Genomic DNA, 16,854 nt, shown 5'->3' on the forward strand with positions numbered 1-16,854 from the left:
CTAACTGCTTTTTCATGTTACATTTGAAAGATCCAAGGTTATTGAATGAAAGAAACATGTACCTACGTAAAAACTTCCCTTTTTTAAATACACAACTAACAATGTCGACGAAGCATACGAGAAAGGCGTAACTGTCGTATTGCCATTGCGTCGTGCGTTTCTATTCCTGAGGACTAAGATAAGGACATACCTCTCCTAAACCTTGAATGAATCGGATCAGGATGAGCCACTCAACGCCAGCGTGAGCCGCGATCGGTACCAGCAATCCAAACACGGAGTTGATTAACATGCCCACGCCGAGGAACAGCCGGGCGCCGTACCTGGTGAAGAAATATAATAATTATAATAAACTGAAACTTACATATACTTTATATCCACTAACAGCTTTAGAGGAAAAAGGTGATATGTGGCTACCTTAAATTGTATAGATAGAGTCTCGAGCCTCAAAAACGGGTCAACTTTTTGTCAGCTAAATATCAAAATTAGCTGACTCGTTTTTATTATCAGTGTTCTATACACTTAGGCACATAATGTATCTCGACGTACCTATTATTTAATAAATAAAATGTGTGTTTACGCATTAAAAAGATGAAGAAATGATAAGACAAAATAAATATAGAAGTTATAAAGGAAACACCCATAACTACATATTTATCACGTAAAAATTTATAAAAAAATGACTCGTTTTTCTCGAAACATTTCTATGGAGACACTCTATCTATATAATTGGCTACAAATCACTAAAGTGATATATGACAAGTACTTTGGAATGAACAGCCGGTCCTAGATGTTTTTTTATTCAGGTGTTTTAAGGCCATTAATATTTATACCATCTTGTAACCACCTCTAGTTAGCACAAAAATAAACTGAACTTAGTCACAAAACACTATATTATACCTTTTGTAGTGTACATTATTTAAGCAATTATTAATCCTAGTAAAAATGTCCATTCTAAGAAAATATTGTATTTTCCAAATAAATAATTGAGAAATTGATTCGTAAACTAAGATCATGATCCAATATCTATCTTCCCCCTTGCAGGGAAGTCGGAAAGGACCAAATGTCAAAGGCTTCTTACCTTTATTTTTTACATACATTTCTTGCTTTCTGCACTTCCATAACTCATCACATGCAAGGGGAAAGGGATTGTTAGTAATGTAGTCTAACTAGCCCTATTGTAACAATATACCCTATCAGGTCGACTTCCACGTGGTTCCTCCTGATAACCATAGTGGCTAATTCTTAAATTAGTCACGATGGGCTAACTGAACTTTCATCCTCGATGAGATGATAGGCATCTCTTATTGTGCCGGCGCAGGCAGGGTTATTATATTGTCGAATCGGTTTCAAAAACACTTGGGTCATTAACTCCAGTCCCTTAGAAAGTACACATTCTATTTGATGAACGCTATATGTATTCGGTTTAGTTCTATTCTAAAAATGTACTCTATGATAGTAAGACCAATAACAGACAAAAATAATGAAAAAAAAGTCATTAAAAATACTTATATTTTTAATGACTATTTATGCTTTGTAGTTCTTTCTGTCATATTTATTTTACGTATATTGACATGAGGCCAAGTATTGTAAATAGTTACCTACGTCTGGGTAAGTGCGTAGTTTTTTTTTTCATACTTATAAAAGTAGAATGCTTTTTGGCCAGTAATTTTTTTAATATAGGTAATTTCTAACCTCCTACCTACCGGGGGGAAAGGGACTGTTAGTAATGGAGACTGAGAATCCCATTGCTAGCAATATATCCAACCACGTCGACCTCCTCGCGGTTCTCCCTGGAAACTATCGTGGTCAATTCCTGATGAATTCATCATGATGGGCTAACTGGCCTGTTTCCATTCTCATCTATCACCCTTCACTGGTGCACCGCCAGCGTATCCCGATAGCGCAGGCGGGGTTATCATACCATTTTCACCCATCAAAAAAAAACCTCCTACCTACCTCTTCTTTGTACTTTCGTACAAAAATTTAAATCGTTCACGAAATGTTATGAAAATTTGTATAAAGTTGAAAACTGTTCTCTATAATGTTGATATATTGTATTATAATATTTTTAATTCGTTCAGTGAAAGAAATTGTGCTGTAATTTAAATAATTTAGACGTGCGATAAGTTTTTTATAAAATAAAAATTCCACTACCTATCATTATAAATATTTTTTTTACTTTCTCTTTTTAAATATATATGTGTGTTATGTATTATAAGTACATAAGTGTAAGTATGGTATTCAAATGGTTATTTGCATATGTTTTTTTTAACACGAGTTTTTTTTTATTAGGAATACTTATTGCGCCAAATAGCTACCACCTTTTTTTCTCTTCTACCCAAAGGTTGCTGCTTTAGCGACTAGACCGGCTTTTGTTTTTTTTTTATACAACTTAGCATGGCAAACCAGCTGACGGCCCACCTGACGGAAAGTGGTAACCGTCGCCTATAGACATGAGCAGTACCATGGACATAACAGAGTATACTGTTTCGCCCATGATACCTCCCATGCGTTGCCATTCCTGAGGACTCAAGTATTATTCCTCTGTACCCAATACATTCACGCCATATCCCACCCTTCAAACCGAAACACACCCATGCAAACACAACTGCTTCACGGTTGAAACACGAATGGGACAGAGGTACCCAAGCAATCGACTTTTGTACAAAGTCTCCCTCTAGTGAGTCTGTAGTGGTGGTGGTCTTTGTATTTCATATTAAAAAAATGTATAATGCAAATTTGAAGAAACCTTATATTTAGCTGACTTAAATCTTAGTAAGATAGACTGCTAATAACTATCAGTATGATCTATTTCCTCTAAGTATTGTAAGGTGTCTATAAAACGCAAATTACGAGTGTATTTACAGTCGTAAACTGTGGTCGTAGAAATAAACTAAGCATCGAGTTAGAATAGAGATAAATATTGGGATTTCTTGATTGTGATTAAATAACTTGTTTGAAATCTATAATTATTTACGTTGTTAATCGTTTGTTTACTATCTCTTGGTGCCTTAACGGCTTGACCAATTATCATGAAATTTAGCACAGACATAGTTTTTGGGATGGAGTAGGATATAAGGCTATTCATATCCAGTAAGTATAATTATGTGAACTAAATCATGAATAAGGCTATTTAAAAACAAATTACAAGAAATGATAACCAAATATGAAATTACCTTTTGGACAATATTCCGAAGGGAATTTGTGTGAGGACGTATCCATAGAAGAACGAAGATAGAATGTACCCTTGCAGTGTTGAACTCCAAACGAACTCGCCGTCTTGGGCCGCATTCTGGAAAATGAATTCTAGTTAAACAAAATGTTATACTTGCATACTCCAGGTAAAAATAATGAATATATGATATATATGTATAATAATATAGCTCTGGTCAAACTTCACGCAGTTTTCCTGGAAACTATAGTGGTTAATTCGTAATGAGCTAACTGGCCCGACTATATCATTACTCAATATCTATGTTGACCCTATCAAAGACCCAAAGAATAAATAATATTTATTCTTTGTTGTACCTTATGCTTACTTAGTTATTTACTTACTTATGTATAGGGATAAATCACGTTGTAACCAAGATGTTTATGTTTTTTTTTTTTATACAACTTAGAATGGCAAACAAGCTGACGGCCCACCTGATGGAAAGTAGTAACCGTCGCCTATAGACATGAGCAGTACCATGGACATAATAGAGTATACTGTTTCGCCCATGATACCCCCCATGCGTTGCCATTCCTGAGGACTCAGGTTATCCCTCTGTACCCAGTAAATTCACGCCATATACCCACCCTTCAAACCGAAACACAGATATACGATTTTATAGATCTGGCCGCTTAAAAGAGAATAATCTATAAGGGCCAGCAAAGTAGTGCCAAGCAATGCACTTGAACTTAAGAAATCCAGTCATCAATTAGATTCTAAATAATAAGCCATATAATATAAAAGTATAAAATTTTAAATTGTTTACGCTATGAAATGACACATATTGCATTTACTTTTAAATTTAGAAACCGCTGCATCCTATAAAAGTATTTTCTGATAAAGTCTACAGCAATGTACAAAATATCTAAACTATTGAGATGAACTTTGAGAGCATTTAGGTCTAATGTCTACCTTTAAATAAATAGGTAGATTCATTACTTTCAGTTTGTTGCTAAAATTAAATTAATGCTATCATTATATCACCTAGTAAGATATGATTCACGATGCAGTCCTTGTAATGAGGAAATGTTTCATTTAGACATCAAATGTGAGGATATTCTGATTCAGATAGCTGTATCACCTAACGTCTAAGTCAGGGGGAAAGGGATTGTTAGTAATGGAGACTGAGAATCCCATTGCTAGCAATATACCCAACCAGGTCGACCTCCTCGCGGTTCCCCCTGTAAACTATCATGATTAATTTCAGATGAATTCATCATGATGGCCTAACTGACCTGTTATTTCATTCTCACCTATTATCCTTCACTGGTGCCCCACCAGCGTATACCGTTAGCGCAGGCGGAGTTATTATTCCATTAATATCCATAAAAAAAAAACTACTGTCATTCTTTTTAATACACTTACACTTGAGGCATTTGCGTGATCCACCCCGCACTCCGTGTCTATGTGTTCGGCGACCACCGGTAGCGCTGTATGGTTTACCATAGCGACAATGGCTACGGACATGTTGGTCCTCATGATATACGCATTCGCCATGCCCAGGAACAGCATGAACGTGACGAAGTGCCGCCGACCCAAGCCGCCTGCGAAAAGAAGTAAAAATTACAACGTGTTTACTAACTTGCCTTTTTGGAGGGAAACAGGATTGTTAGTAATGGGGAATAGCAACCCCATTGTCAGCAATATACCCTTCTTAGGTCGACCTTGCTACCGTTCCCTCTGGAAACCATTGTGATTGATTTATTGTTGAATTCATTACGATGGGTCAACTGATCTGCTTCATCCTCACCTATCATCTCTCACTGGTACCCCGCCAGTGTATACCTGTATACGCAGGTGGGGTTACCATTTCATTATCATCCTTTAAAAAAAACTGACTTTTTTTTAAGATTTCTAAAAAGAGGTAGATCTCAATTTATGTTTATACTTTCGTGGTTATGTTTTCCGATAACACCGCAGATTTCATTACAGCGCAAAAAAAATTTGCAACCGTTAACATTTATGTATTGGTTCCGTGTTAATTATTGCAAAAAAAAAGAAAATACAATGGTAATTAAAATAAGATCACAGTAGAAACAAAAATAATAAAAAAAGCATAAAAAAAAAATTATCAACCCATTAACATTCCATAGCAGGGCACTGGTCGCTCACTTTACAAGGAGGATACTCTCTCTAGGAAATATAGCTTAATATATCACGCTGACGAGGCAACCTAGTATAGGATTACATTTTGAAATGTCCATCTTTTGCACTGGTGTATTGCGTTTTGTTAGAGGCAAATTCTTAAAGATGCCCCTACCTTACAAAGATGAAAAAACAAAATGGCATTCACTGTCAGATTATTGTATTCGATCCTATGGCACCCTATTTAGACAGACCTAGCCCTGCTAAAACCGGTATTACACACGGAATAGTGTTTACATACTTATTATTGCACGTCGCCGTACGTATAAATACATACAAGTATATCTATCTATATATAGATTCCTGTGTACGTATACCACCAATTGGTTTGCTTGCTACCGAAGCGAAACTACAAATCACTCCATTTTACGACATCCGACTAGGTTGTTGGGCTATAAAAAACCTAAAGGAAAACTGCGCCAAAGGAAACTTTCATTTTGCCGTTTTTTTATAAAACAAACAAACAAACAGTAAGCGTTTTAAAATAATTGTCTTAACATTTCTCGAATCCTGCGCCAGCGTCATTGGCAATGATCTGACTGACGAATGAAAGACACGCCAGAAATGATTTACTTGTTCAATATTTCTAATGAAAAACTTTCGTTTCTCATAATAATCAATAAATCATTAATTTTCATCAGTCACATGGGAGGTTCTTTAGCCTCTACAAGTAAATACAGCAAAAACTAGACAGTTGAAGTCTCATTATAGTAATTCATGAAATTATATTGCAAATAAATCACGGTTTGCAATTTCGGACAGAAATATCTTGAATTGATTCGAATTGAAAATTCTTAAATCGATTCATGAGGGAGTCGATGTTTAAGAGATCGATTTCACAAAAAATAATAAATTTGCATGTGCAGATAATTTTTTGCGTTGCGTCACACAAAACAAGCTACAACTGCATGAAATTTATAAAATTTAAAAAAGCTACGCGGAAATAACAACATTCTAAAAGAAAAGAAAAAGTAATACATAGAAAATGACATCTATTATATATAGAACAATTTCGGTTAATTTACAATTAATCGATCGACCGATTCTTAAAGAGATCGATTCAAAATCTTAGAGTAAAACCCAAAATATTTATATTCAAATAAATCAAATCAAGATTGGAAACACTAAATTAATTATTAAAACAGATTTGCACACCTGAAGCCCTGAAGCCTAATGGCTAGTGCGTACAAGATATTTCTGGAAATGTTTCACGAAACATCATTAAACGACTATGTAACTACGAGTAATAAATCGTTCGTTTTACCAAATACTGGACACGAGACAACGTTACCTCGAACTTGGCAATAGGTGCGACCATGACCACTGGCCAAAACGTGGAGCGGTCGGCCACTTTAAAATATTACTATCACTGATATGAAATTAAATATTTACTGCTACAACGTGCCCTTTGTGTCAATTTTTGATCATAAACTACGTGCCAAATAAAGCGTGATCAACTCCAGTAAAATTATGATTCGAAGTCGCTACCTATACGAGTACTAATATTATAAATAGGAAATATTTGTTTGTTTGTTTACAATGAATAAACTCAAGAATTACTTAACCGATTTTAAAAGTTCTTTCACCTATAGTAAGCTACATTATCATTGAGAATAGGCTGTATCTAAAGCTTAACCGCGGTTGCCAATCCGTCTGCCAAGTATGGCAACTACTGGTAAACCCCCTAGGGGGAGGCTTAAGATCAGTAGTGAACAGTTAAAGGCTGATATGATGATGATGATAGGCTGTATGTTATTTTCTATCTATGGGTGTGAGGCCGAGACGGATTGCTAGTGTTAAATATAATAATAAAAAATTGGTAAAAGAAAAAGTTTATACTATTCAAAAATAACATACTGTCGGTAATTTATTTTCTGAACTTTGTATTTTCGAAAGAGTTTGGTGATAGAGAATTTATTTATAAAAATACAAATTTTATTATGGTGTTACAAATATGTCCCGAAATAAAATTTTTTTGAAATTTAACACATTCCCGTGTAGTTTTTTAGTAATATTTATGTAAATAAAGATCTATCGATTATCATGACTCAATGTGGAGCTTCTACCGATTTAATTTAAAAAAATTGATTTTTTTTGTCTAAGATCGAAAACCCTGGTATCTACTTGTTTGTGACAAAAGTAATTTTCAAATGAGTTCAAGGATCTGCGTTTGTGATTACATCTACAATCTATCGGCAATCTACCAATCTAGTTAGGGACATATTACACTATCAAATGTACGTATGCGGAACTGGTTTAATACCTACATGATAAAAATAATTTCACGAAAATAGCCAAGAACGTGTGAAACTATTGTCACGAAATAAAGAGTAGATATCGCTGAGATCATGTCTCTGTCAGCAGTAAAGCGTTCGCAACATTACTTTTACGTGTTTACGCGATGAAATTATTTGTAATAAATTATAATTAACCACGGATTAGTCTAACATAAGACCGCCTTTTATACCTTTATGTCTATAATTCGATCTATACTCTCTCTCTCTCTTTTTAGTTATTTTTACCTGATGGTAAGAATAATGTGGTCTAAGATGGAGCGGGTCCATGAATAGTCTATTCACATTTGCTTTAAATTTGTGTAGATTTTATTTGGATGGAAAAACATAAGTAGGGAGAGAGTTCCACTCCTTAGCTGTACGCATAAAGAATGAAGACACAAAGCGCTTCATGCGTATAAATGGCATGTCTACGACGTAAGGTATTACTGTATTTTAATAAAATTTAATGTATATTTCTATGTATAAAATACAATAGAGAGTTAAATAATTAAAAGAAAACAGTTTTAATAAAAAATCGCCTGAAACACAAACTCTTTTGCTTCCGTGAAATTAGTTTTAAGCCACTAATTTTGTTATGTAAATTAGGAAATTGCGTTTTTATTTGTATTACACAACCAAAATGGCAAAAACTAGTTGGCGTCCAGCCTAGTTTAGAATAATATGGTTAGGGGCATCACAGATGACGTCCACAACACGTGATTGTTTCGAGGATATTCTTTCAATCAATTAATTTTAAATGACGTGAAATAGTATGTTTCCGCAAAACTTTAATAGGTCATTTCTTGTAAAATAAATCGTTCAAATATCGTCAAAGTTGAGAATTTATGCGGTCGAAATTTTATTCAAACTGGAGAAACAAGTTTCCATTTACCTACATTTTTCTATATTGTTGCATTAGTAATCTATTTGTACAACTGATTAAATTATTTTTGCATATCGTTGATAACGTTACTGTAGTAAAACATTCACCTGTAAGACGTAAGTACTTTTATATTTACAGCTCATCCGGCTTGGCTGGGTTTTGGTTTGAAGATACCAATACCAATTAAATTACTAAAGGCAATAAAACCTTAGTCAAATGCATAAAAATATACTGTCTCCAAAGATATTTTTATACATTAATGCATAAAGATATACATATAACATTAAAGAGATTTTTTTTATTTAATGGATGATGGAATGGTAACCCCGTCTGCGCTGTCGGTATACGTTGGAGGGCACCAGTGAGCGATGGTAAATGAAGCAGGTCAGTTCTATTGCGACAAATTTATTAAAAATTTGTTACGTTTCCATTATTTATCGTCTATCCCGATGGGAGACAGGCGTTTTTCTCAGCAGATAACAACATCCCAAACCCAGCAGAAGAATCACAAAAAATAGACGATCTAAAAGAGCTTCTAAGTTTATTTAAATAAAGATTATTTCAATTTAATTTATTCTATGAAGACGCCAAACTGAAAACCTTAGTATGCATAAGAAATTTAGGAAACGATCATTTAATGAAGTCGCTGTTTCGTTTATCCATCTAATATTATATCATAGTCAGATGAATTATGGGATAATATAACGTTTATTATGTTATTATATAATTACTGATTACTTAATACATGACGTTAAAGCCATAAAAAATTAAAGATAATGCGATAATATAAAATAATGTTTATTTTTACGTGTACAATAAATAGGTATATACATAGGTATTGTATGTACCCAGGTATCTTCTTATAACGAGTATATAACGCAAATGAATTTATGTACTCTCTATATTATATAAATACTCTATGTATAATCAAGATATTATGCCTATTAATGTTCTAAATTTAAATGTATACTCTGAAACACGTTATCACATCAAAAGAAAAATGTGCTGGCAATATATTGAGGTCACTAGGTACATACAAATGAGTAGATACAAGTAATGTGCAAAATATACTCGTGTTATAAGATATGAAATTAATCTCATTAAAAATTCTTCGACTTTACAAAACTTTACAGAGCAAACTTTTGCTCTTCATATTCAACTGTATCTATAAAAATGTAAACATCTACCAAATAAGTAAAAATAAGTCACTGTCCGCGTCTGTCTATGTATTTGCTTACTTTTTCTGAAGCACCCAACGGATGTTATTATGGATTCCATTATTACTTAGATTACTGTTTACGAAACATTTATATTGCTCTTTTTATTTTATATTTATTTTAATTATTATTTTCACGTACCCTCAAATGGGTTAAAGCTGAAAATCAGTGTTTTGTTCCTTGAACAATGTTCCACGCTGAGCTTCGACCTTTTTGTATTGCTGCAGATTACATATAATAACACAATTTTATAAATCTTATGTTGTATTATGTATTATCTACGAGGTCTGTCCGGAAAGTTCGTATAAAAGTGTTCTGGAATGCGAGAAAGAGGAGTGGGGAGGCCAGGTAAGCGCAGGACCCCTTCCTTATGTCCCTAACAATGCTTCAGTTCTGGTCTGACCGCCGTGCGGTGCGAACTGGCTTGTCACGCCATCTGTGAAGTTACCTCTTAACGAAACCCCGTCGGCATGGAGCCCGCTTCCGTTGAAGAGCAGCGCGTCGTAATCAAGTTTCTCTCGAAACTCGGCAAGAATGGCCGTGAAATTTTTGCCGATCTCAGAACAGTTTATGGGGATGATGCTGTGAAGGAACCAACCGTCCACAAGTGGCTAAAAAGATTCAGAGAGGGCCGAGAAAGCGTTCAAGATGACCCACGTTCAGGACGTCCTTCCACTTCACATTCCGACGAAAACGTGGAAAGAATTCGAACTTGTGTTAATGGGGACCGTCGTTTAACGGTCAGACAGGTGGCTGAAGAGCTTAATTTGGGCAAAACCGTGGTCCACGAAATTCTAAGAAACGAACTTCAAATGAAAAAAATTTGCGCCAAGATCGTTCCGTGAGTTTTTGAGTAAAAATTCCATTACGGTGACCGAACACCCCCCTATTCGCCGGATTTGGCCCCGTGTGACTTCTTCTTGTTCCCAAAAACCAAATTGGTACTTCGGGGGCGGCATTTGGGGGACATAAATGAGATAAAAAAAGCTACGACGGGGCAGCTGAGAAACCTACAACCAGAGGACTTTCAAGGAGCCTTCTCACAGTGGAAACGGCGTTGGCACAAGTGCATTATGTCACAGGGGGAGTACTTTGAAGGGGATAAAATTGATTTACCTGAATAATTGTAAATTAAATTTTTAAAAAACTTTTATACGAACTTTCCGGACAGACCTCGTATTCTTATGAACATGTTGTTTGTGATTAGTAACAAACAAATAAACGATATATCTATCTATCTATCTATCTATCTATATCAAATTTAAAAAGAACTTTTGTATATAAGATAAAGATAATCGTATAGTAAATTGCATCCGTGCGTAGTCGTGGTAGATTGCTAGTATAAAAATAAGCTCGTCTTGATATTCTATTTCAGTTGCAACGCATTCATCTAAAGTGGCATTCCCATAACCTATCTCTAAAATAACATTTTAATTTATTAGTTTATCAAAAAATAAAAACTACAAAGAAATTAATTTAAAACACTTTTAAATCAATTATGATATATTTTCATTGTATCTTTATATTATATCAATATTGAATATATAAATAAATAAATGGTCCTTAGAATCTTTTATACAATAAATATACACAAACAGACAGTGGTGCCCATTTTGATGCGCCATTTCTCTTAACGCATATTTTAACCTAATATTTTGATAATTTCGAGACATTATTGTTTTATAAAATGAAATTATAATAATTTTTATGTGAACCTACCTATATTATTCTATAATTTATAATTACCCCCTTATTCATAAAAACTAAATTCTTCTACAAACCTATTTTAATTATTACACTGTTTTGTCACTTTCTTTCAAATTGGGAAATTTAGCACAAGAGAAAGAGACAAAACAGTTCAATACCTTAAATTGGTTTATGAGAGGTTTAATATTTTTATGAATAAGGGTTAATTTATAATATTCCTATTGGTCCTCAAAATAAAGATTTCGTTGTAATATCAAATGGTAATTTTAATGATAAATTAGGAGAAATAACGGCTCAAAATCGACCCGTAACTATGCTAATTTTGTCACTAGTCTAGTCTGTCTTATTGAGCTGTAATGGAATAGACTAGAGATACCATATAAACTTTTTCAATAAACGAATTGCTAGATATATCATTGTCTAACATGTTATCTAGGTATACTATACCACAGTAGTCTGTGACTATACTATTTACTGTTGACCGAATATTCCTTATGTTCTAACTGAAATAAACAATAATATTTCCTAATAAACTATTTAGGTCGCCATTTTTTTGATGTTCTGTCAAGAATTTGCTGACTATACCTACATACTGATAAAATTTATAGCGCAAATAAAAATGATTAAGAAACTGAAGTTTTTTTTTTACTTAATAGAACTTACTGGAAAGTATTAATGGTTACCATCTCTTATAAACATGAACAAAACCGTGGACATTACAGATACACTGTGATGCTAACAGTGGACAACCTTCATGTGTTACCATTATTATTCCAACATAATATAATATTATCCTAGACTATGCCCGAGAATAAAGGTATCAGCCGCCTGCCAAGCGTGGCAATTACTAGTAAAATCCCCTACTGGGAAAGACCTATCTGTAAAAGTGGACAGTTAATGGCTGATAAAATAATAATAAAAATAATAATGGTCCGTCTTGTACACATATGTTAATTAATGAATGCATAAGTAAAAAGATATCAGACCTCCCTATCCTGTAATTTCACTGCTAAACTACACCGTATGCCCTATAAATCATCATGTAAATACAGCTGGTCGGCGACAAAATACGAATGGGATAGCTGTACCCATATAGACGACTTTTTAATAGTCTCCCTCTACCATTTCAAATTAGACGCATGAATCGTCGAAGAGGAATCCATTACGTCAAATGTATCTAATCTATTTACTTAGGATATATGTAGCTCTTACACTGAATGATGTAGTGTTATATGTAATCACAACTTTATTTACATAATTTATCATTGTTAATTTTTTAAACAACCAACATCGATAAACTACTTTTAATGATAATGTTCCTACCAGCAAATTCAAATTATATTACTCGAATTAAGTTTTTTTTTTTTTACAACTGAACATACCATAGATCAAAAAGTCTATTACTTAAAAAGTAAAAAAAAAAAATATACATTATATTCGAGGCATTGAATAAAAGAGATATCAGTATTTGAATAAAAACTATACCTTTGAGTTTATTACGGATTAATTAACAACAGTTATTAAATTTTAGTGTTTTTTTTTTCTGATGAGTAAAGAAAACCAAGGTCAAATAAATATGACACTTTAGTATCAAAGCGTTATGTTCGTAGTCCGTCAATAAAAATATAAATATTATACCAATATGAATATTATCCAAATCAAATAATTTTTTTGTTTGCATACCTATTTATATTTTTTTTAAATCTATTAGACATTTCCCACAGTCTTATTAAAAAAATAAACTGTCACGTCAAGTCCATAGTCCATTAATAACGATACAAATATTATAGCAATATAAATAACCCAAATTAGATAATTTTTTGGTTTACAGCATACTATTTTGTTTTTTTTTTTTAATTTATTAGGCATTAACTAGAGAAGTTCATAGTCTCATTAAAAAAAAAACTGTCAAAATTCTTGTTTCTATTTTTAAAAGGCGCCAAAAATTCAAGCCACGTGCGAATTACGTGAATACCGCCGCTGACGTAGGCAAGCAGATATTGTGTAACAAGTGTGGGCACCGACGTCTACCTTATGTCTATGTCTATTCGGGCAAAAAATTATATCGCATTATCTAACTGAGCACATATTGTTATCATTGGTGATCTATTGAGAATTATGATCGCGATCAGATTATAGTAATGTATTTACTCAAAGTACATACACGCAGAAAAGTGGATTTAAGGGTGAAGAAAAACAACTCATTAACTGAACACATATCGTTATCTTTGGTGATCTATTGAGAATTATGGCTGTAATGTGTGATAATCACATACACACAATACAAGTAACTTAAAATTTACTTAATGTAAGTAGGTACACTTACGCACATAAGTCGATTTAAAGGTTCTATTAAGATTTATGTTCTGCAGAAAAAAAACAATTGTTATAATTTTATTATAGAACTAACATGAGAATAAACTCTATAGATTATATATCTACATAATATATTTGCATATATAAAAACCGATCGATTGTGTAATTACGCAAATGTGAAAACGATTCATGGCTTAACATAGATATAATTTGGTTATGTATTGTGATTCATCCGTACGTTTTTCAAAGAATAAATAAATAATTAAATAATAATTATCGTAATCTAATAGATAATGCCATATAGTGTTAAGACCGCCATTTAAAATTTCTAGGTGTTTTAAAGTTTAATAAATAAAAATTCAATACAGAATTAGAGATGACGTGAAACATCCACACAAACAGTATTTTGATAAAATATAGGAAATTATAAATAAATAGTTTATTTTATGTGAATATATTTTATAAAAGTTTTGTAAATCGTTTATATTATTGTGAAAAATTTCAACTTACAAATGTCCGTTTTTTGTAAAAAAGTAATTAAATAGTAAATGTTACGTCTAAGTCACCTTTTTAGATATTAATTTTGTGAAGTTTTTAAACGTTTTTTTTTTTTTTCAACTTTTTGTATTAATTGCCGCATGCATTCTTATGTAAAATGTGAATACTATAACTATCAGATGGCAATTGTGAAGCTTTGACGTGGTCTAGTGTTTTGAGTAGTCAACTAAAATGTAACTTGTGGCGGCGTGGTGGGCCGGGTCATTTCCTAAAAATATGGTCGAGCGCAGTGATGGCTGGCTCATCCGTCATACTCGTGAACGGGTGCTGCTTGTAGGGACTGGTCTGCTCTAATCACTATGACTGATTTCCTCTTATTAATTGTTTAACCAGTTGGTTATGTATTCAATTTTTTTTTTCTTTTTGAGTATTTAATTGAATTAGTGCTAATTGGTGGTTTGTATTCACACAATTAAACTTAAAAATGTAAAATAATAATAAAATTATTTTACGCAAGTTTCTTGCTCGTTCTTCTTGTGATGAGACAGCTTTCCGAACGATAAATTAAAAAAAATGTAATGACTTTTCAAAAGTGCTTCAATGTAAGTTTATTTGAATAAATGATTTCTATTCTTATTCTTTTTCATTATTGATATACATACATCTTGTGAAGGAAATAACTTTACATTTACACACACATAAGATCATTAAGTATCTACCTAATTATATAAATTATGGAGGAGAAGGTATTGTTAGTAATACATTACTAGCAATACATCCTGTCAGGTCAACCTCCACGTGTTCCCCTCTGGAAACCATCGTGCTGAATTCCTGATGTATCACGATGGGCTGTTTTTTCATCTGTCCTATCATCCCTCACTGGTGCCCCACCAGCGTATACCGCTAGTGCAGGCGGGTAAACATTCCATTATCATTATCATTCGCATTTCAACAGTGAAGCAGTTGTGCTTACATGGCTGTGTTTCGGTTTGAAGGGCGGGATATGGCGTGAATTTACTGGGTACAGAAGAATAACACCTGAGTCCTCAGGAATGGCAACGCATGGAGGCTATCATGGGCGAAACAGTATACTCTGTTATGTCCATAGTACTGCTCATGTCTATAGGCGACGGTTACCACTTTCCATCAGGTGGGCCGTCAGCTTGTTTGCCATTCTAAGTTGTATAAAAAAAATCATATAAATTATTTTATCTATAGAACCCTAGGTGTATAAAACCAATTGGCACTTGATCGCTTTTATTTGTTTATCAGTTGTTAAGTCACTTGACAAGTAATACGTGAAAACAAACTTTAGAGAACAATTTCTCAACTTCAACGATAATTGAAGATTGTTTTTAAGAGAATCGAACTCTAGATGCATGTAAAAGGTTGTTCATATTTTATTTATTAGACATATAAAAACTTATAAAACAATGTTCATACATCATCATCATCATCATCATCATCTGATATGAATAAGCCTTTAACTATCCACTGCTGAACATAAGCCTCACCCTTTGGGGGGTTTTGTCAGTAGTTGCCACGCTTAGCATACAGTATAGCATACACACATACAGTATAACATAAACTAAATATACATAATCATATATTTGACGAAATAATATATAAAAAATTATATAATAAATATCGAATAATGATCAAATTATATTTTTATTGTTAGTCAATAGATCAATTTCCTTCAGTACAACTTTTTACTAATGAAGAAAAAAGTAAAGTCACCAACTTTTTCTGAGGTGCTCTTGGGGGAGTTTCTGATGTTACCCGGCACATTTTTGACAACGGAAAATAGATAATTGGAAATCGCGCGCTTCATTTCAACGTTGAATTTGTCACTACAAATTCGACGTCGTCGATCCTTTACTAATGTTATGAAGCCTCTCTCAAACTTCAGGGGATCGAAAGAAGAAGAGATAATTAGTAATGGAAACTAGTGGCCTCATTGCCACAAATATATCCTGTCAGGTCGACCACCGCGCCGTCTATCCTATTAAACATCATTGTTACTTCTTGGAAAATTCATCACGATGACTTATCTGACTTGACTTATTATCGTTCACTGATACCAGCGCACCAGCATATGCCGACAGCGCGGCGGGCTTACCATTCCAATTTCATCCCATTAAGAACCCCCCCATGGATCTCGTCGCCCCTATCTAGCTCCCCTAAAGCCAGTACTGTTCACTACACGAATCGAATATCAAAACTCAGCTGACAAAAAACTGGACTGTGGTCAAGCATTGATACAGTTGACGATTAACCATTGTGACGTTGCTGTGACCTTGTAATTATGTAGGAATAAGTGAGTTTTTCCTGAAAATATCGGTTTTGTAGCCTAGCGGATGTTGTTACAATGAGTGTTACCAGTATTTACGTTTTTGCCAGATCTGTGGTACCTAGATATTTAAAAAAAAATTTGCTTAGTTTGTACTTCCAATCAAAAAATTTACATTTATTATTTTTATATATTTATTTTAAATGTTATTAATCATATTGTTACATCGCGACCAAACGCAAATTTGATTACGTACTTCTTTCCATCGTAACATTCTTTGAATTAGATGGCTATTTAGCGGTAAGGCC

General features: G+C 33.5%; 1 protein-coding gene across 2 annotated transcripts in view; it reads right to left on the reverse strand.

Moving 5' to 3' along the window:
- LOC113520844 (putative inorganic phosphate cotransporter) overlaps positions 1 to 16,854 on the reverse strand; it is a 90,228-nt gene that overhangs the window by 15,706 nt on the left and 57,668 nt on the right. For both annotated transcript variants that reach the window (XM_026906266.3, XM_026906265.3), the window contains exons 2-4: positions 4,577 to 4,755; positions 3,177 to 3,292; positions 191 to 320 (exon numbers count right to left, since the gene is read on the reverse strand). In XM_026906266.3, coding sequence (XP_026762067.2) covers positions 191 to 320; positions 3,177 to 3,292; positions 4,577 to 4,755 — 425 coding nt within the window. The remainder of the gene's footprint in view (positions 1 to 190; positions 321 to 3,176; positions 3,293 to 4,576; positions 4,756 to 16,854) is intronic.

Source organism: Galleria mellonella, unplaced genomic scaffold, assembly GCF_026898425.1.
Source record: "Galleria mellonella isolate WM207_F2 unplaced genomic scaffold, CSIRO_AGI_GalMel_v1 utg80, whole genome shotgun sequence".
Taxonomy (NCBI): Eukaryota; Metazoa; Arthropoda; class Insecta; order Lepidoptera; family Pyralidae; genus Galleria; species Galleria mellonella.